We start from the raw sequence: 16486 nt of genomic DNA on the forward strand, positions 1-16486 counted from the left end.
CGGTGATGCGTTTGGGGTTGTTGTTGTTGCTGGTTGGTAATGAAGGTATGTATGTCGCATGCGTCGGCGGCTGGTGATGCTGATGCTGGGAGGTAGGTAGTTGCTTAGTTGGCTGGTGATGATTTGTTTTGGGAGTAGTTTGTTGTTGTAGAGGTTAAATGTAATGCATTGCAGGATGCATCATTACATCCCCCTCTCACTTCGGAGACGAGAACCTTCTCGTCTTGAGACTACTATGGTAAACAGGTCTTTTTTTTTTTTTTTTTTTTTGGTAATTTTGTAGAGAAGAAGAGAAAAGGTTCAACGCGGTCTTATGTACTTGTTCATATATGTATATTTTTTTTTCCAAATAAAAAAAATTCTTTTAAATAAAAGCTGTTTAATTTCTTTACTTCATTTTTTTTTTATTTATTTTATTATTTTTTTTTATTTATTTAAAATTCAGGTTTATGTTTTTTATTTATTAGAAATTCAGGTTGTATTTACATATTTACATATTTTTTTTTTTTTTTTTTTTTTTTTTTTTTTTTAATCCTGTGGTGGCACAGGGCAGTACGTCACCATTCGACGCTTTTCGGCGCAAGTTAGGATTGCCACTCCCGGCTTCCTAACGTGTGCGACGACTTGGCCCCACTTCCTCCGGAAAACAAGACGTTGCCGTTTATGGGACGCCTTATAAAAACGGTGGCTCGTTATTATTATCCCGGCAAATGGATCGTCTGGCATTGTTCTTCTACTTTCTCTCTTTCTTTGTTGCATCATGGCAGCTTCGACTGCCAGCAGCTGCTGCTGTTGCCTTGGTGGCGGCGTATTGTTTGGTACTGGGTGTTGACTACCCTTTACCTGTACCCCTGTTGATGAAGGTGCGGGAGGCTGGACGGCTACTCGCCGTCTTTGTTTTGTTGTGGTTAGTGGTAACGCCGGAATTACCACCACCGAAGTTACCTTTGCCTTGATTGGCCTAAGTGGTGAAGTTCGGCTGGCGTTATCGGCGGTTTTCAAGTTTCGGCGGGTTGGCAACTTTATGTGCGCCTGGTCGTCTGGTAGCTGGATTATTCTTCGGCTGGTGGTGGCTCCGCTGGTTCCTGGTTTGTTTGGAGTTGTCTGTTTGCGCACAAATGGGTTGGGGGCTGCCATGCTGATAACCTCTGAACTATTAATGATTGATATGTCAATCTCATCGTTCCTTTTATACCCTTTCAGGTCCCTCACGTGAGCACGTACCAATTGTGCCCTTCTCCCGTCTATTCCAACTTTTCGCAAAACGGTGATAACAGGCGATTCTAGCCTTATTACCTCATATGGACCTTCGTATTTTGGAGCTAATTTTTCGGTGAATTGGTTTGCTGCAGAGGATAGTACTTTTTTTCGCTTGTACACATATTCTCCAATACAGGGACGCCATGCTCTTCTTCGTAGGTTGTAGTACTTCCCTTGCGTCTCGGCTGCTCTTTTCAGGTTGTCTGCGACTAGTTGATATAGTGCTTGCATTCTCTCATTTCTAATTGATATGTCTTCTGTTATTATTTGTGTGGGTGGTAGGGTAGTAATGGGTTCTTTCGGTCTTTTAAGTTCTTTTCCAAAATTGAGGTATGCGGGGGTGAATCCGGTCGAGGAATGCTTGCTGGTGTTAATGGCGAATGTTAATTCGGGCAAATATTCATCCCAGAATCTATGATTCCCTTGCACGTATTGTGCTATCATGGTTTTTATAACTCTATTTACACGTTCGGTTGGATTTTCTTGCGGTGTATAGGGTGCTGTAAAAATTTGTTGAATACCGAGCTCGTCTAAGAAGTTTTTAAATTGGTTACTGGTGAATTGTGCACCATTATCTGACAAAAATACTCTTGGTATTCCGAACTGAAAGAGGATCTTTTCTCGGAGGGTTTTAATCAGTGAAGCTGTACTTGCAGCTCTTAAGGGTACGGCGGTTACCCATTTAGTAAATTTATCTACAATTACTAACATCATGGTATTTCCTTTCATTGATCTTGGTAAAGGACCAACAAAATCAGCACAAACTGTATCCCATGGGATGTCAGCAATATTGGAGTACATTAACCCACTTGGTTTTTGCTGGGATACCTTGTATTCGTTACAAAGTTTACATTGTTGTACATATTTTGCTATGTCACGAAACATTCCGGGCCAATGGTATTTTTCCATTATTCGTGCAGCTGTTTTGGCTACTCCTAGGTGTCCGGCGGTAACTACATCATGATTTTCAGATAAAACTTTTGTTCGATCTTTTAATGGAATGCATAATTTCCATTCAAAACTTTTATCGGCTAAAGGATGCGCTGGAAATTTTCTGAAGAGAGAACCTTCTCGTAACTGGTAATCAGGGTATTTTGCTGGATTTTCTTTTACTTGATAGATCTTCTTTTCTACCCAATCACCTATGTCTTCCATTATGGCTAGGATTTCTCCGTATGGTATCGGTAATGGATCACGGGATAAAGTATCGGCGACAACATTCATAGCTCCTTTACGGTACTGTATTTCAAAATCGTATTGCTGAAGTTCTAAAGCCCAACGAGCTAATCTTCCAGATGGATTTTCGAGACAATGAAGCCATTTTAATGAATGGTGGTCGGTGATTACTGTGAAATGGTAACCTTCTAAATAAGGCCTCATTTTCCTAATGCCCCATAAGATGGCTAGGCATTCTTTTTCGGTTGTAGCATATTTCTTTTCTAAATCGGTAAGTGTGCGGCTGGCGTAAGCGATTACTCTTTCTCGTCCCTCTGTGTTCTGTGAAAGAACGACTCCCAGACCGTAGTTACTAGCGTCTGTCTGCAGAGTGAACGGTAATGAAAAGTCAGGACACATTAATACTGGAGCTTCGGTTAATTTGGTTTTTAATTCGGAAAAAGAATTTTCTTGTTCTGTTTCCCATATCCATTTTTGATTTTTCTTTAACAATTTCGTTAGAGGTGTGGCTATTATTGAAAAATCTTTAATAAATCTTCGGTACCATGAGGCAATGCCAAGTACGCGACGTAGTTCACGCACATTCCTTGGCGCATTTAAATTTTTAACGGCACTTACTTTTTCTGGATCTGTTTTGATGCCTTGATCACTGACGACGTGTCCTAAGTATCTGAGTTCCTTTTTACAAAATTCACTCTTCTCTTGGTTGATGCGTAGGTGCGCTTGTTGAAGCCTTTTTAAAACTTCTTGAAGATGCTCAAGATGTTCGTCGAAGGTTTTGCTTATGATAATAATATCATCGAGATACGCAAAAGCATGCGGATCCATATCTGGTCCTAAAATGTTATCTAACATTCTTTGGAATGTTGCTGGGGCTGAGCTTAAACCACATGGCAGTACTTTCCATTGATATAGTCCACGACCTGGTACAGTGAAAGCAGTAGCTGGGCGGGATTCTATTTCTAGTGGGATTTGCCAATAACCTTGTTTAAGGTCAATCGTGGAGATGTAGTTTGCTTGCCTGAGTTTGTCGAGTATAGCTAAAATTTGGGGTAAAGGGTAAGCATCCATCAGTGATACTTCTTTCAACTGTCGATAGTCAACGCAGGTTCTCCATGTTCCGTTTTTCTTTTTTACTAGTACAATCGGTGAACTGTATGGACTTTTTGAAGGTTCGATTTTATCATCTTTTAGAAGATTATCTATTTCTTCATCGATAATCTTTTGCATTGCTGGGTTTCGGGGATAGTAGCGCTGTTTGAAAGGCTGGTCGGTTTTTAATCGAATACGGTGAGTGGCAGCATTAGTTATTTTAGGTAGTTCCTCAAATTTTGGAATTTCACGATCTAATAGTTCGGCTAATTTTCTCTCTTGTTCGGTAGTAAGAGGGGTTCCTCTAACAGAACAAAGCTGTTGAAGTTGCTCAGATACATTATTAGATTCTAGTGCGAGTTCACAATTATTTATTTTCATTGAGAAGTTAAGTTTCCGAAGAACGTCCATCCCTATTATGATAGCATGGGTTAGTTCCTTTAAATATGTAACTTCTACTTTTATTTCCTGGTCGGCTAATTTAAGTGAAACATCATAGTGTTCTTTAATAGCTACTGGCTTGCCATTGGCTAAATGTATTTCGCCTTTCCGGAATCTGACCGGAGTTTTAAGTTTTCGGAGAAGCTGTCTGGTGTTTGTATCTATAAAGGTTTGTGTGGCACCTGTGTCTATTAAGGCGGTAATAGTTTGCTGATTTATTTTTATTTTTACGAAACATCGCGGGTCAGTCCATGGGGTTACTGATTTTGCGCTGGTTGTTGGATTGATGTTTTCTGGTTCTTCGTTTAAACATTCGAGTGGATGTGGTGGATTTTCAATTTTCTGATTGCTTTGGTTTTCCATTTCATTATTTTGGGCTATGTCCTTTGATGGGCGGGACTCGGAATTGTTGTGATTCTGATTTATGGTGTGGGGTGTCTGATCGACACTAGTTTGTACCTCTATCGGAATAAGCTCCATGGCAATCGGCCTGTTATGGACATTTTCTTGTGAGTTTTTGTTATTCGAGTCATTCAATACAATATTTACCGGATTCTTTTCCATTATTGAGGCTTGAGGGTTTTGCTGGTGACAAGAGCAATCTTTTGTTAATCGGCCATCTTCTCCACAATAAGAACAAAACATGCGGAATGGTCGTCGACAATTAGTTTTGCTGTGTCCTCGCTGCTTGCAGTTCCAGCAATGAGTTCTGCGGTCATATTGGTCAGGCGACGAAGCTGTCTCTCTAAAATTTCGCGAGGCGACTATCGGTTTTTCTGGTGCTTTAGCAGGGTTGCTGACCTTGTTTTCGTTACGAATATACTCATATTCTTCCGCCAGACCTGAAAGTTCTTCAAGAGTCTCAAAATCTTTACGCCGAATATACAAATGATATTCTGGACGTAAACGATCATATATTTTGTCGACATGGTCAGGGCCGTCTTTAACTATCCTGAGGCCCTTGGGCACACAACAATTTGGGGGCCTTTGGGAAAGTAAAATTAGTACAATTTTTTTTTTTTTTTTTGACGGTACCTACCTACTTGCCATAGAACCGGTTTCTTAACGTAAACGACACAACCGATTTAAATGAAAATTTTTACATAAAAAGGTTTAAACTGATATTAAAATTAAGATAACTTAAAAAAAAATTATTTTTTGATTTAAAAAAAAATGATTTTTTTTTTAAAGTTAACTTTTTAATGAATTTTATGTTTCAATCTTTAAATACGAGAGCAATTCGCAATTCAAATTAAAAAAAAATGTGGGGGTGCCAACCATTGTACCATGGCGTTTTCCATTGAACCAAAACATTGATGTACCGTCGACGAGCCGGCAATAGTTTTTCTTAAACGTTTTCCAACGTCAAAAGTATTGATGTTCTTTTGCCGACGAATTGATTCTATTTTCCTCTTTTAATACGAATCTACACATATTTTTACACTGATTTTAACACACACTACAAATTTGACAATTTTGCAAACTTCAAACGAAATTATTATTTAAGGATAAAGATAATGGAAGAGAAATCATTGTTTTTATTAATAAATAATAAATAATCTTACCTATAGTGGAAAAAAAAAGATATTTTTCTTGTTTTTTTGAAAATTGAATTTGGGTTTGGTCATTTGGATTTAAAATTTTGTCCGCATACAACGCCACATAATTTGCCCGACAAAAATGTTTTGAGAATAAATAAGTGAGAGAAATTTTCGTTCCTTCGGGGCCCCCTTGAGAATGGGGGCCCTGGGCACGTGCCCCGTGTGCCCTTATGGTAAAGACGGCATTGGACATGGTCTTTTAAACGCATGTTGGGATGTTGATGCACAAGATATTGATACGATCTTATAAAATCTTTAGCTTTCTCTCTAGGGCCTTGACTTTTCCTAGCTATTTCATCTTCCAGTTTATTTATAAACCTTGTTGGAAGGAAATAGGTTAGGAAAGCTTTTTGGAATTCATCCCACGAGACAAAAGCTGTTCGATTTATTCGAAACCATTCAAGGGCGGGTCCCTTAAATATTTCGGAAAGGGCTTTCAAAATTTCGTTATTACGAATTTTATAGCTTTCGTTAAGTTCGATTAATCGTTCAATAAATTCGCGTGCGCTGCCTGACCCATCATATCTTAATCCCCATTTACGTACAGTGTTCATGACATCGACTTCACGACATACTGTGGGTCTTGAAAAAACATGTGGGGTGCTTCGCCCCTTAGCCTCTCAACGTCTGCAGGAGGTTGGGTGAAAGTAGCAGCATTAGCAGAAAACATCGGCGGAGCATAATTTGGAACTGGGTAGTACCAATCTCTAACTCCTGGTTCTCGGGTAAGACTGTCGAACTCGTTAATCGGTGGGTGATTTGCTACAACGCCTTTGCTTCCATCATTTTCGCTCTCGGGACTGCTTCGTTTTTCTTCTTCATCACCTTTCGTTTCCAAGACTCTTTCCAAATCTTCAAACAAGTTTTCGGCTGATTTACGAAGTCGGGCTTCTTTCATGTAAGTGCTAAACTTACTACGGAGTACATTTACTGTCCCTTCAGTATTGATGTTTAATTTACTCATTCGCTCGATGAGCTCCTTCTTTGATAAGAGGTAAATAGCTCCTATACTAGGAAGTAAATTATCTTGTACTTCGGGTTCAGTCATTTTGAGTTTTTTTTTTGGTATCGATGTTGTTCTGTTTTACGGTATCGGTGAGTACGCTTCGGTTAGTGATTTCAAGTATTATAGATTCGGGTTCAGGTATTCTCGGTTCCGGTTCTGGTATAGAGGATTCCTGGTGTATCGGGTTTTCAGGTAATTTCGGTTCTGGTATATCGGATTTCTGGTGTATCGGCTTTCTGGTGTATCGGCTTTCTGGTTTATCGGATTCCTGGTGTATCGGGCTTCAGGTAATTTCGGTTCTGGTATATCGGATTTCAGGTGTATCGGCTTTCTGGTTTATCGGGTTCTGGTAATTTTCGGTTTCGGTTCTGGTGTTACTGGTCCATTTACTTTCCTTAGGATTTTCCGGTAAAGACCTTATGGTCCCTGCTCGGGCGCCAATTTGTGATGTACCTTGGATTTTATAGCTGAGGTATGCTCGTCGGGTCCAGGGTCAACCAAGGGAGGTACTGAACCTTGACATATTAAAAGATCATTTATTATTTTTAATCCTTTATTTATTCATAAAACTTAATAATAAACACTATTTTATTTTTACGGCGGTAACTCTGGTGTTTTGCTGAATGCGGCAACTCTGGTCTCTGCTCTTGGCGGTCCTTCTTCCCTGGTTTCGCGTGTAACGCAATGCTGGGTTCTAACCAGTTTTCAACAGAGTGACCTCTGGTTGTTCAACGGTTTCTAACCGGTTCTTCAACGACTCTTAATCGGTTTAGCTGTAAGGTTTCCCTTAGCTTTTCAACGGTTGTAAACCGGTTGCTCACAGAGTTTAATCTGGATTTCAACGATTTTTAATCGGCTTAGCTTTAAGGTTTCCCTTAGCTTTTCAACGGTTGTAAACCGGTTGCTCACAGAGTTTCCTCTGGATTTCAACGATTTTTAATCGGTTTAGCTTTAAGGTTTCCCTTAGCTTTTCAATGGTTGTGAACCGGTTGCTCACAGAGTTTCCTCTGGATTTCAACGACTGTTAATCGGTTTAGCTATAAGGTTTCCCTTAGCTTTTCAACGGTTTTTAACCGGTTGTTCACAGAGTTTCCTCTGGATTTCAACGACTGTAAATCGGTTTATCTACGGTATGGTACCGGCTATACATAAACTTTAGATCCCTTACCGCTGGTGGGGGGAAATCTTCGGTATCCGTATGGTATTGAGGCTTTAAGTTAAACACTCTCAACCTGCTTTTTGCTGGCCCTTAGGTGCCTTCTTATCAATATATCTGGCACAAAGTGGGTGTGAATTATAAGCACACAAACGATAAAATATCATATGAATTCCATTTTGATATAGTCTTATATGTTAATATTTACCGTACCAACTTTATATAAAATATAAACTGTTATGTAAATTTATAACATGTTTTATATATATATAGGGCACCCTGTATTGCACATAATGTTTCTATTTTATCAGGTGCTCATAGAATATGTGTATTTCGTGTGTTATGGTACACGGCGGGGTTACGGGTAGCGGGCTACGCATATTTGGCTTTAGTATAAACTCTTGACCACAGGCTTATCGTGCTTTTGTGTTTTTCACCACACATGATAATTTCATATTTTTACCTTTTCTTCTTTGTGCGGTATTCGTTCTGCCATCAGTGCGTGATGTACCAGTTTACCACACGAAGAACATTAGATTTTTGTAGTTTCTCTTTTTGTGTCTTCTTCGTGTTTTAAATTCACCACTGCACATTGAACGATTGCGTGGGTGTTATCATAATTTGCTATCAGTGATGTGGATGGATATGCTTGGCTAGGTACATGGGAGCGGTGATGCGTTTGGGGTTGTTGTTGTTGCTGGTTGGTAATGAAGGTATGTATGTCGCATGCGTCGGCGGCTGGTGATGCTGATGCTGGGAGGTAGGTAGTTGCTTAGTTGGCTGGTGATGATTTGTTTTGGGAGTAGTTTGTTGTTGTAGAGGTTAAATGTAATGCATTGCAGGATGCATCATTACAATTTTTAAAGTGTTCTATATTTATTTGATAAGTAAACTCCTCATCTATCCTTTCTACCGCTGAAAGTTAATTAGTTAATAGTTAAAATACTCAATAAAAAATAATAAAAACAATAAAACTAGAATAATAGTACGTATACGCCACAGTGTCCCACGAAATTTCATTTAATTTCATCATGAAAAAAGTCATTCACTTTCTTTGAAAATGAAGTTCATAGATAATAACAAACGAGTTATATGCGCCTCCAAGCTATATCCTTCACCTTCAAGGACAATGCAATGTGCATATAGCAACTAAATAGGTATCATTGCTAATTTTTGAGTTACTTTCATCTCTTTTATTTTAAAGTATTCTATATTACTTTCACTTTTTAATTATTTTTATTTTAAAACTACTCCTTATTCACAATACTGCAAGATGATCAGATGTGATCGTCACATGTGTGAAATTAATATCCATGTCAAAAATAAACAATTTTTCGAAAAAAAAATAATCCCAGTAGAAATTTGCTAACGATTTAAATGACCAAGACAAAATGACGCCTTTCTTTTTCATCTTGTTGCAACATTGTAAATCAACTAAAAAAAAAAGGAAAGGAAAAAAAGCTCTTTGATATTACACATTGTGGTAAATATGTTTGGCGGTTATATTTGAAAATTGGCAGCTAAATGTGTAAGTTTCAATAAATACGTTCCCAATTGTACCTGAACGAAAAAATCTGTATAGAAACAATAAATATCTTAAGCTTTTACTCGTGAATTAATGTCGCAATTCGAAACAGCATCGAACAACGATGATATCATCGATAAAACGCATCATGAAAATGTCCTAAAAAATATTGTTGTGATTTGCTTATTTGTTTTTGAATAAAAAGGAATAGAACAAAAACAAAATTGTTTGTATTGTGAAAAGACACAACTTATTTTGATGTTTTTAAGAATGTTTTTCTATTGCTTTCTCTCTTACGCATTATGTTTAGAAAGAGATAGCCAAAAAAGGCGGGAAATTTTAAACTCATTCAAAATATATTGACTCTTTTTCACACACTCTTTTTATCTCTAAAAGCTCTTATTTCAAATAAAACAACTTGTTACGACATTTTTTAGTTCTGCTGCTGCTCGTGAGTGAGCATTATAAAAACATCAATTAAAAATGCATTTGCAATGAAAAAAAAAACTATTTTTTTTTGCAATTATTCTAGGTATTAAAAAAGAAAAATATTTTATAGAAAAACAAAAAATATTTTGCATTAAAAAAATGTTATTGCAAATAATAAATTTTCTGCATTGAAAAAAAAAATTCAATGCAAAATGTGTGCAGTAAATAATTTGTTTTTAATATTAATCAAAATTCTTACCTTTTTGACTCTATTGGCCATACACTAGCTATGATGTACCAAAGGAGACGCATCTGCTGAATACGATGCAATATTTGCGACTAATTTCAATAGAAATTTTAAGAGAGGAACTTGTTTTTGAGAAACTTTTTAATGTTTGGCTTTTGGGGGGATATTTGAGAATACCCCTATGTGTGTCGTTGTTTTGTTGTCAACAAAATAATAAGAAGCACGACTGGGTCGCATGGACTTGCTGTAATAATTAAAATTGTTTGTAGGTATTCTTAAATTGTTTATTTAAATCTTTGAACAACAACAACATCTTGAAGGTGCTACCACCAAGTGTTTTATGGCTAGAGTTACAGTACTGTTTCACGGATGCCAATCCGATCATCAGACTCCTTTTATTCCATTTTTGTGTGTGGTGCTTGGTCTAGTAATTTTTTCATTTGATTTGAAAAACTTTTTCCGTCACACTTGAGTATTGAACCTAGACCAAGCGAGTTCAGAAGCCAGTACACTACGCACTGCGCTACCTCACCCACGTGATTAGCCTCACCCAATTGCAGGTTTTCTTAGTTTATCAACATGCAAATGAATAGACTTAGCATTTTTACTAGCTCCTTCAAGTATGATTGTTGTTGTTCGGCTCTTTCATGTTTTTCTCCATAGTCTTAAGCATAGCAACAATTCGTTTGCATATACGAAAGTAGGAAAGTGATTAGAAAGATGTTAGGCGCGGGCCCTGATTATTTTTCATCATATTAAGTTTACAATTTTTTTTTTTCGTATGTTTCCATACTTCAAGATGTTGTTGTTGTTCAAAGATTATAATGGAATTGACGGAACAAAAAGCAGTCACTGCAAAGTATGGAAACATACGAAAAAATTGTAAACTTAATATGATGAAAAATAATCAGGGCCCGCGCCTAACATCTTTCTAATCACTTTCCTACTTTCGTATATGCAAACGAATTGTTGCTATGCTTAAGACTATGGAAAAAAACATGAAAGAGCCGAACAACAACAATCATACTTGAAGGAGCTAGTAAAAATGCTAAGTCTATTCATTTGCATGTTGATAAACTAAGAAAACCTGCAATTGGGTGAGGCTAATCACGTGGGTGAGGTAGCGCAGTGCGTAGTGTACTGGCTTCTGAACTCGCTTGGTCTAGGTTCAATACTCAAGTGTGACGGAAAAAGTTTTTCAAATCAAATGAAAAAATTACTAGACCAAGCACCACACACAAAAATGGAATAAAAGGAGTCTGATGATCGGATTGGCATCCGTGAAACAGTACTGTAACTCTAGCCATAAAACACTTGGTGGTAGCACCTTCAAGATGTTGTTGTTGTTCAAAGATTATAATGGAATTGACGAAACAAAAAGCAGTCACTGCAAAGTATGGAAACATACGAAAAAATTGTTTATTTAAATGTTTAACAAAATTGTAACGAAAAATACCTAAAACAAAAATGCAAACAAAAAAATATTTAAAAAAATATATATATATTTCGTTCTTTCGACGCCTGAAACTAGTCTTTAAAATTGATTAAATTTCCAAAAATGTATATCATTTATTATTTCGTCTTAAAAGACTGATTTTACAAAATGAAAATCACAATTCAAATCTACAAAAAAATTTCTTTTTTTTTTTGAAACCTTCACCCGTTTTCGAAGAAATCATTAAAAAAAACCTTTTCATTTCTTTTAATCCAAATTTTTTTCCAAAATGTTGGTTATACGCACTGTTACAAAAAAGACGGTTGAGGCATCTAGGAACTAGGAGAAAAATCAAAATTTATAAAATGCCCCACTGGGTCGCACATACTTGATCTTAGGTAAAAACTGCTCAGAAAATTAAACTTTAACATGCAAAAATTTATTTAAATTTTATAAGAAAGTTAGTAAAAACACAAAAACTATTACAAAATTTGTTTTTAAAATTACAAAAATATTAAAAATCAAAAAAAAAAAAAAAAAGTTGTTGAACAGAAAATATTGATCAACATAAAAAATTACTACCCCGCTTTTGTGTTATATTTTATTTGTAGTCTTATAAAATCATTTTTTAATGCATTTTTTCCTCTTTTCCGTTACTAATTTAAAAAAAATTTTGAATTAAAAAAATACTCTATATGAAAAAAAATTTGCATTCAAAAAAATTTTATTGCAAATAAAAATATTTTGCATTTAAAAAAATTGTCTGCATTGAAATAAATCAATGCAAAATGTGTGGATTAAATATTTGTTATTTTATAATATTCGTACAATTTCTTACAATTTTCACTATTTGGCCTTACATAAACAATTCGCCGAATATTAAAAAAATATCTTTTAATGCGCACATTTTGCATTGAATTTTTTTTTTAATGCGGAACATTTTTTATTTGTAATAAAATAAATAAAATAGGTAATTGTTTTTTTATTGCAAAATTTCTTTATTTGGAATACAAATTTTATAATATTTTTCAGTTTCAATAAAATTTTTTTAATGCAATTTTTTTATTTGCAATAACATTTTTTCTAATGCAAATTTTTTTCAGTTGCAATAAATATTTTTTTTTTTTTAATTTTAAATGTATTGTTGTTAAATAGATATTTTTACAAGTTGAAGACGTACAGGCATTTTCTCAGCAGGCTATAGCTTCTCTGGATCTACTTCAGTTTCACTTTCTTTTTCCTCATAAATGTTGGAATATAATTGCACAATTCCAATCCATACATAAATACAGAAACCTAAATTAAAAAGTAGGATTTACTTCTAAATAAATTCAATGAAAAATTGTTTTTTTTTTTTTGAAATCTTACTTATTAAGAAAATTAGACCAATAGCACCAATCCACAAGTTATTGCCAAAAAAGTAAACGCTACCCATGGCAAGGAATAATTGGAATATAGTACAAACAACTCCATATAGAATTCCAAAGGCTGTTAAAATCAGCCATGGTAAGAATATTTGATGTATTTTCTAAAAATTAAAATAATAAATATATTAAATTATTATTTTTGAGATTTATTTTAATTTGTAAGTATGCAAACCTTGATGGTACCAATTATAAGAAAAAGACCCGAAATTAAAAACATAGAATAAATAGCAATTTCCCATTTCAATATGTTTTCGTTTGCAGTAAAAACTGAAAGAAAAATTGTTATAAGTCATTTCATTCTTTGATTGGTCTGAAAATATCAATAACTTTTACAGGTGCCATGAATTTAAGTTTAAAACAAAAATTCGAGCTTTGATAAATTGTAATCAAAGTGCAAATTTGTTTTGGACTTTATTACTTTCAACTTTTTTCATGACAATTTCATACTCACATATGAACCCAGGAAGTCTATGTTTTTGTTTATTGAAGTGGTCAATAATTTCAACGAGGTTTAGAAAACTTATAATAAAAGTTATAAAGCCCATAGCTATACCAACAATTGGTAGCTTTATTATCCAAAACATAGTTTTCATTTTGATGAGTTTTTTTTTTGGACTAGACTGGATCTGAAAATATAACTTATTTATTTGATAAGAAAGAAACTCTTCATCTATTTTTTCTACAGTATAACTAGTATAATAGTACGTATTCGCCACAGTGTCCCACGAAATTTCATTTAATTACATCACGAAAAAAGTCATTCACTTTCTTTGAAAATGATGTTCATAGATAATGACAAACGAGTTAGATGATAACCTTCAACTTCAAGGACAATGCAATGTGCATATTGCAACTAAATAGATATCATTGCTAATTTTTGGGTTACTTTCATCTCTTCTATTTTAAAGTATTCTGTATTTGTTTACACTTTTTAATTATTTTTATTTTAAAGTCACACCTTATTCACAATACTGCAAGATGGCCAGATGTCACCGTCACAAGTGTAAAATTAATATCCATGTCAAAAATAAAGAATTTTCCGAAAAAAAAAATTATCCCAGTACAAATTTGCTAACAATTTAAATGACCAAGACAAACTGACGCCTCTCTATTTTGTTTCGTTGCAACATTGCAAATCAACTAAAAAAAAAATGCAAAGGAAAAAAAGCTCTGTGACATCACACATTGTGGTAAATAAGTTTGGCGGTTATATTTGAAAATTGGCAGTAAATTTCATTTTATTTTTGTTTAAATATATTTTCATTATTTTTAATTAATTTTAAAAGAAAATGTAACGAAAAATAAAAATAAAAAATATTTAAAAAAACATAAATTTCGTCTTTGAACGCCTGAAACTAGTTTTCAAAGTTGATTAAATTTTCAAAGAGCATAATGTCATATTATTTCGTCAATAAAGACTGATTTTAGAAAATAAAAATTTAAATTTAAATCTACAAACAAAAAATACCTGCACCCGTTTTGAAGAATTGATTTAATTATTTTTTTTTATACGCACCTTAAAAAAAAGTCGGTTGACGCATCTAGGAACTAGGAGAAAAATCAAAATACATTTATATAAAATACACGACTGGGTAAAAGTTGCTTTACTACGTAAAAATTTATTAAAAAAAAAATATTTTTATTAAATTTTATAAGAAATTTAGTAAAAAAACCCAAAATTATTACAGAATTTGTTTTAAAAATTGTAAAAATACTAAAAATTCATTAGAGGTGATTTAAAAAAAAATAAGTTTTTGTATAAGTTTAAAACGAAAATATTGATCAACACTTAAATATAAAATTTCGAAAAAAATCATTTCCCCGTTTTGTGTTTTATTTTATGCCTGATTTTAAAAAACAGTTTTTTTTTAATGCATTTCTTTTTCATTAAAATAAAAAAAATATTTCTTGCAACTATAAAATCTTTGCATTTAAAAAAATATCTATTGCAACTGAAAAAAAAAAAATTGTATTAAAATTTTTTTTTTTATTGTAAATAAAAATATTTTGCATTAAAAAAAATTTATAGCAAATAAATAATTTTATGCATTGAAAAAAAATCAATGCAAAATGTGTGCGTTCAATTTTTTTTAATACAGTCAAAATTGTAAGAAATATTTTAATTTAAAACAAACATTTTATTTTCAATTCAAATATTTTTCAGTTGCAATAACATTTTTATTATGTTAATTTTTTTAAATTTCAAATGCATAGTTTTTAAATTGATATTTTTACAACTCTGGTTCGTTGTACAACCCACTTTCTATTTTTTGTTCCCGATGTTAGAATATGTAGAATTACATATTAATGTTTAGCATCTCATAAGTTTTTTACAGCCATTTTCTCATCAGGCTGTAGCTTCTCTGGATCTACTTCAGTTTCATTTTCTTTTTCCTCATAAATATTGGAATATAATTGCACAATTCCAATCCATACATAAATACAGAAACCTGAATTAAAAAGTAGATTTTACTTTTAAATTAATTCAATGAAAAAAAATTTTTTTTCGAATTCTTACTTATTAAGAAGATAAGACCAATAGCACCAATCAAAAAGTTATTGCCAAAAAAGTAAAAGCTACCCATGACAAAGAATAATTGGAATAAAGTACAAACAACTCCATATAGAATTCCAAAGGCTGTTAAAATCAGCCATGGTAAGAATATTTGATGTACTTTCTAAAAATTAAAATATATTAAAATACTATTTTTGAGATTTATTTTAATTTGTAAGTATGCAAACCTTGATGGTACCAACTATAAGGAAAAGACCCGAAATCAAAAACATGGAATAAATGGCAATTTCCCATTTCAATATGTTTTCGTTTGCAGTAAAAACTGAAAAAAAAAAAAAATGTATTAAGAGTCAGTGCCATGAATGTCTAAAACAAAAATTCGAACTTTGATAAATTTTAATCAAAGTGCAAATTAGTTTTAGACTTTATTACTTTGAACTTTTTTCATGACAATTTCATACTCACATATGAACCCAGGAAGTCTATGTTTTTGTTTATTGAAGTGGTCAATAATTTGAACGAGGTTTAGAAAACTTATAATAAATGTTAAAAAGCCCACAGCTATACCAACAATTGGTAGCTTTATTATCCAAAATAAAGTGTTCATATTAAGTTGGAATTATTAAACAAAAATTAAACATGCAACTTGTAATCTCAAACGCGAGTAAAAATTAAACTGTTCCGACAAAATATCCATCGAAAGAATTTAGCTTGAAAATAATTAAAAAAAAAAAATATTGCCAACAAAATGTATCTTTTAATAATGTACCTAATTGAAATATTTTTCATATAATGACCATGTTTTGTTTTACAAAAAAAAAAAAATATTTTGTTTCTGCTTAACAGTTCAGTTAATAGAAACATCTTAAAAAACTACTAAAATTCCATTAAAGCTGTAAGATTCTGTCTTATAAGTCTTTAATTTATATTACATTTTTTTAGTGAAGGATTGAGAATAGAAACAATGATCTATGGAATTTAGGCAACCATTTTATAGGACCTACTTGACACATTAATAATTTTTGTGTTTGTAACGCGCATCTTTTTAATCATGCTTTGAAACATGAACCGCATCCAGACATTATTTATATGCACTTCCAACAATGAACATATGTTATATACAATATGCATTTACTCTATTTCACAAATTTACGCGTGGTAACTATGTATTTAGTT

General features: G+C 33.3%; 3 protein-coding genes across 7 annotated transcripts in view; 1 reads left to right on the forward strand and 2 right to left on the reverse strand.

The window, feature by feature from the left end:
* The window catches only part of LOC129921111 (pre-mRNA splicing regulator USH1G), a 522815-nt gene that overhangs the window by 417136 nt on the left and 89193 nt on the right, over positions 1-16486 (forward strand). The window lies entirely within an intron of this gene.
* Positions 12546-13940, reverse strand: LOC129921134 (uncharacterized). 2 transcript variants are annotated; one of them, XM_056002822.1, is made up of 5 exons: positions 13754-13940; positions 13247-13421; positions 12968-13062; positions 12737-12896; positions 12546-12664 (listed from the first exon to the last, which is right to left on the reverse strand). In XM_056002822.1, the coding sequence occupies exons 2-5, from the start codon at positions 13386-13388 to the stop codon at positions 12567-12569; spliced, it is 495 nt and encodes a 164-aa protein (XP_055858797.1). In that variant the 5' UTR covers positions 13389-13421; positions 13754-13940; the 3' UTR covers positions 12546-12566. The 2 variants fall into 2 exon arrangements, with proteins under 2 accessions (XP_055858797.1, XP_055858798.1); XM_056002823.1 differs by having other exon boundaries at positions 13479-13940.
* LOC129921131 (uncharacterized) lies at positions 14900-15964 on the reverse strand. Its single transcript, XM_056002819.1, has 4 exons — positions 15776-15964; positions 15538-15632; positions 15314-15473; positions 14900-15245 (listed from the first exon to the last, which is right to left on the reverse strand). The coding sequence occupies exons 1-4, from the start codon at positions 15915-15917 to the stop codon at positions 15115-15117; spliced, it is 528 nt and encodes a 175-aa protein (XP_055858794.1). The 5' UTR covers positions 15918-15964; the 3' UTR covers positions 14900-15114.

Source organism: Episyrphus balteatus, chromosome 1, assembly GCF_945859705.1.
Source record: "Episyrphus balteatus chromosome 1, idEpiBalt1.1, whole genome shotgun sequence".
NCBI lineage: Eukaryota > Metazoa > Arthropoda > Insecta > Diptera > Syrphidae > Episyrphus > Episyrphus balteatus.